This window comes from Ruditapes philippinarum, unplaced genomic scaffold (genome assembly GCF_026571515.1).
Source record: "Ruditapes philippinarum isolate M1 unplaced genomic scaffold, ASM2657151v2 ctg13510_1_1_1_1, whole genome shotgun sequence".
NCBI lineage: Eukaryota > Metazoa > Mollusca > Bivalvia > Venerida > Veneridae > Ruditapes > Ruditapes philippinarum.
The window spans coordinates 9,328-13,691 of record NW_026864343.1 but is presented as its reverse complement, the minus strand read 5'-3'; the positions used below and the strand labels follow the sequence as shown (position 1 = coordinate 13,691).

The 4,364-nt window shown below is 33.3% G+C and overlaps 1 protein-coding gene across 1 annotated transcript; it reads right to left on the bottom strand.

Annotated features, from left to right (window-relative positions):
• Nucleotides 1–2,197: 2,197 nt before the first annotated feature.
• LOC132725274 (uncharacterized) lies at nt 2,198–4,364 on the bottom strand. Its single transcript, XM_060710371.1, has 2 exons — nt 3,971–4,364; nt 2,198–2,908 (listed from the first exon to the last, which is right to left on the bottom strand). Exons 1-2 carry the CDS (start codon nt 4,089–4,091, stop codon nt 2,460–2,462), a joined length of 570 nt encoding a protein of 189 aa, XP_060566354.1. The 5' UTR covers nt 4,092–4,364; the 3' UTR covers nt 2,198–2,459.

The window sequence follows — 4,364 nt, the reverse complement described above, 5'->3', positions numbered from 1 at the left end:
GCTCACAATATAAACTTCTGTAAATGAATGCACACGTTATAGGAAAATCAATAATAAATACAATATTCAAATGAAATTTGAACCTTTACAAGAAGCAATAGCCGTATATTTCTTTAATAATATATATATTTTTAAAAGTACAATGAAATCTAATGGAACGGAACGTTGAGAATTATATTCAAATGATCATTTATGCGCCTCTACACTTTAAAGTGCCCTTTGCTCAGCTTCATAGGTTGTTCAATGTACGCTGAGTCATAAATGTCAATATATGTCCAAGACCCAGTTGAATATCAATCTTTCGATACTTGTCGTACCCGAAAGAATCCAAAAGCAGACCCATATTGTCAGTCTTCATAAATTAAGACGCCTCGGCCCGTGATTGTTCAACTGTAAGCTGAAAACTTCACTATCATTTCACTGGGCTTTCCCAACTGTTGTTTGCCAACACAATGATATCGGCCAAACTGAACTTGTGGAGTGATCATTTAGTGCTTTCGGTATTTGTAAGATTTTACGTATATAGGTTCAGGGTTTGTTTTACGGGACTTTTCCGAAGACTGGCAAGTCGTATTACCTATTTACGTTACTATTTCCGGAAACATCGTTTAGATATGAAGACAACATTTTTGAATTTTTTGCACTCTCTCAAAATGTCATTCAATGAAAAGAAGCTTTGATTCGAAATAGAAACTATTACTTAGCATTTCACAAGTATTTAAAAAGAACTTTACATGTTATTATCTCCGAACAATTATGATACATATATTCAGTTATATTTTTTATATTTTCTATTTGTGTGTGTGTGCTCGCGCGCGTGTGTGTACGTGCGTGCGTGTGTGCGGGTTTGCGAACGCACGTGCGTGTGCGTTTTTTATTGATTTTTTTTTATTATTTTATTTTGGTTACATTTGGTAACGGGTCTAATTCCCTTAATGGATTGGTCCATCGATATCATTGACTGCAGCACTATCCAGTTTTGAGAATTGAGTAGTTTCATGTACAGACTCAATCAAACCGAGTCTGCAATTTTCATATACATTCACTGTTTTTAATGCTTCTGATGAATCATTTTTTTTCCAGATAGTCATACATCATAACAGCTGGTGTCAAGTGCTATGAGGCAGCCGTAAAAATTCCCCGTACTTCACTTTAGTGTTGTTATATATTTCTTGTCATTCGGGATCATTGTCTCCAGCCTTTTAAGTGTTGAGGATTGAGTATAGCTCAAGCCAGTGCTAGGGAGCGTGAGGGATGTTGCACTTTTTTTTATTATCCGTCATGTACAGACTCAAACCGAGTCTGCAATTTTCAAGTAATTTTGCTGTTTTTGATACTTCCAACGGGATCACTTTTTCCATAAATTTTTATGGTTATTCGAAAAGTATGTAATACACAGCTGACCATTACTTAGCAGCCATTTTGCGCGTGCGTAATTCCTTTGTATGTCAAATACAAATGTCATTTACGTTGATAACACACATCAATACTTGGGCTATTATTTGACTAAAACCTGTCAGACTGGCACGAGTCAACTTTCTATAATAGTGCTTAATTACAAATAATCTAATTAAATCTTAATTTAGTTATCCAACCGAGTGTTAAAACCAATTAAGTCCTGGAACCGATTAAAGCCACTTTTACGACGTGTTAATAATACATGATGACCGGCAATTAAAATTACTATGAAACGTGTAAATCACGAATGACAACATCTCACTTTAATGTCGCCGACTTTTGATCTGTTGGCTGTTTTCACACTTCGACTAACTGAGATGAAAAAATGTCATTGATCGGACCAAATTTTTCTTTTCGACTAATCAGGAGTCTCGGTAAGTCAAAATTTGACCGAAGCGGAGTTTAAATGAAAAGATAAAGAAGGAAATTGGCGGGACTTTAGAAATTCTTCGACTAACGCGGAATTTTGAGTAAAGCGACTTTGACTTATTGAGAGTCAACTGTATAAACATTCGTTATACATCGTCAAAAATAATTTGTCTGTTTTGTTTTACATCTAAAACCACTTGGTAGAAATACTTTCAATCCGTGCAAAGATATTTATAAAATCCGACGCGTACCGATTGCTGCAGTAAATATTGAGTCGAATTGCATGTTACTGGTCAAAAGTGCATGCAGATGAAAATATTTCTGGTGTGAAATAGTATAAACATGTGACTGAAAACAAATTACACTTAAATCATTTATTTTGCAATTAAAAAAAATACACTTTTAACAAAACACAAAAATAATCAGAATGATAATGATAATAATGTAAAGTCATAAAGATACATGTTATGATTCTATTTGAACATTTTGTCCTAAAATCATGTAAATGAAATCATACTGACATTTAATTTAATCAAGTAAAAGCTGTCTTCTCTGAATCAAAATAAAACCTATTAAATAGCATCGTGTCATGTGAAGTTGTTTTTTTCTTGCGCGTCACTTTTATCACGCGGCTACTTGGCGACATTGTCTCTATCAAGTGCCAGTCTTTTGCTTAATATTGTACATCTAAGCTCAGCAGGAAGGGTCTGGAATATTGTTTTACATTCATCAATTGTTTCACGGACATTGGTCTCTTTTCCGTTTAGGTTTAGTGTACGTGAAAGATAGCGGAAGTCGAGAGTATCAGGTACATGTGAGCCATAATATATTCTATGTGATAGTTTGGCGAGCATGTCCACAGCGTTGTCTACAAGTGATTTGTAATTCAGTGCCAAAGACGTCGTAAGAATACTTAAACAGTGTCGCGTTGGCACTACGAAATGAAAATAATGATCACCATTCCTTTTAGCAGATACATATTCTTTGTCAAGCCATTTTTTCATAAACGATCTACAACTTTGAATGATAGAGTCAACTTGATATTCTTCCGCTATAGGTACAATGAGCAGAACATTGGATTCTGGAAAGAAATAAGGAAATGCAATATGACAGGCAGGACTGAGATGTTACTGAAATTTATTTGTTTTTGCAATACTGTTTGTTACAGATCGAAAACTACCATCAAATTAACCGATTTTGTTTAACCATGTAATTTTAAATAAACATTTACGCTCAATACACAAATCAAAACATATAACAATTTTATCATTTACTCTCTTTTTTTCCCCTTTTGCTTTGCTGCCTAGATATTAATAATAAGGAAATTACTCTGCGGTATGTGAAACTGAATCAAATGCACAAGTATATAGAAAAGTAGGAATGAAGAAAACAATAATATGTAATCCTGTATTCAAAGACTTTTTAAATTAAGAAAAAAACTCTTCAAATTGAACGTTAAACTGCGCAATTCCTAACTTAAAACGTGCGAAATCCTTTTTAGGAATACAGTATTTCAGACACACGAATGAGGGTTCCTTGTTCCCCAACACATCCTACCGAAACAATTGATCCAGGAATTATATTTAGTTATATATAACTTTTTAATCATGGAAACAAAAGCATTTACACAACTCGATAGACTAAACGCTTACCTATTAATGTACTAATATATTTGCTATGTAAAACGCGTACTATAAAAAAGAAAACAAAGAACATTGTTAATGCTATGTAGACATATTGAAAAATATGCATATGTTACCATCAAATTGACCTGATATTAGGAAAATACTATGCTAGTGTCTGATATAACATTTTTTATCAGACAAAGGTTATATTCTTGGCCTTGACACTAATTTTGGTATTGTAATTTTTATGTTTTCAATTTAATATATGTTTCTTTCTTTAAATTTCAAATGAAACAAAAACCTTTTGAGAACCTTTTGAGTTCATGAACCTTTCGGATCTCACGATTCATTGACTAGAGACAGAATAAGTAAACCGCCTCCTCTTTCCTGATAAACAAAATAACTTTGTTAAGCTGATGAAAGGCATAGATAAACTTTAACAATGATCATATGTACACGTAATTAAGGATAAACATGACATTAAATATTTGTGTCAGTAATAAAATATGATTTTTTACCTGTAACTGGCTTTAATGTCCCAGGATGAATACACATCAAAAATTCATGAAAGTCTGTGTAGTTCTTCTCTTTCAACAAGACAGCTGATTGCTGCTTTTCTTTGAAATCATTCTTGAACATGGCCTCAAACGCTGGCAAAGACAGCACTAGTAGGTTTTGTGACACATACAGTTCTTGTTGATCATCGAAAACTTAACGTACTTCATCCGTACACTTTCCAGGTGCGGTAAATGGCTCTGGACACTTTGGTCATTCTTCCTCCTTCTCATTTTCTGTGTGTGAACTCATTTCAAATATCTTTTCTTATCAAATCCTTGAATAAATAAATTAATACAAATTTATGTCTTCTTCAATCAGCCGTTTAACGAATACAACAAATTTAAATTGATTTGA

Coding starts and splice junctions, on each gene's coding strand:
- LOC132725274 (XM_060710371.1), bottom strand. CDS start 4,091: ATGTTCAAGAATGATTTCAAAGAAAAGCAGCAATCAGCTGTCTTGTTG. Junction 2,909..3,970: donor GACATTAAAGCCAGTTACAG/GTAAAAAATCAT, acceptor ATTTCTTTCCAG/AATCCAATGTTCTGCTCATT.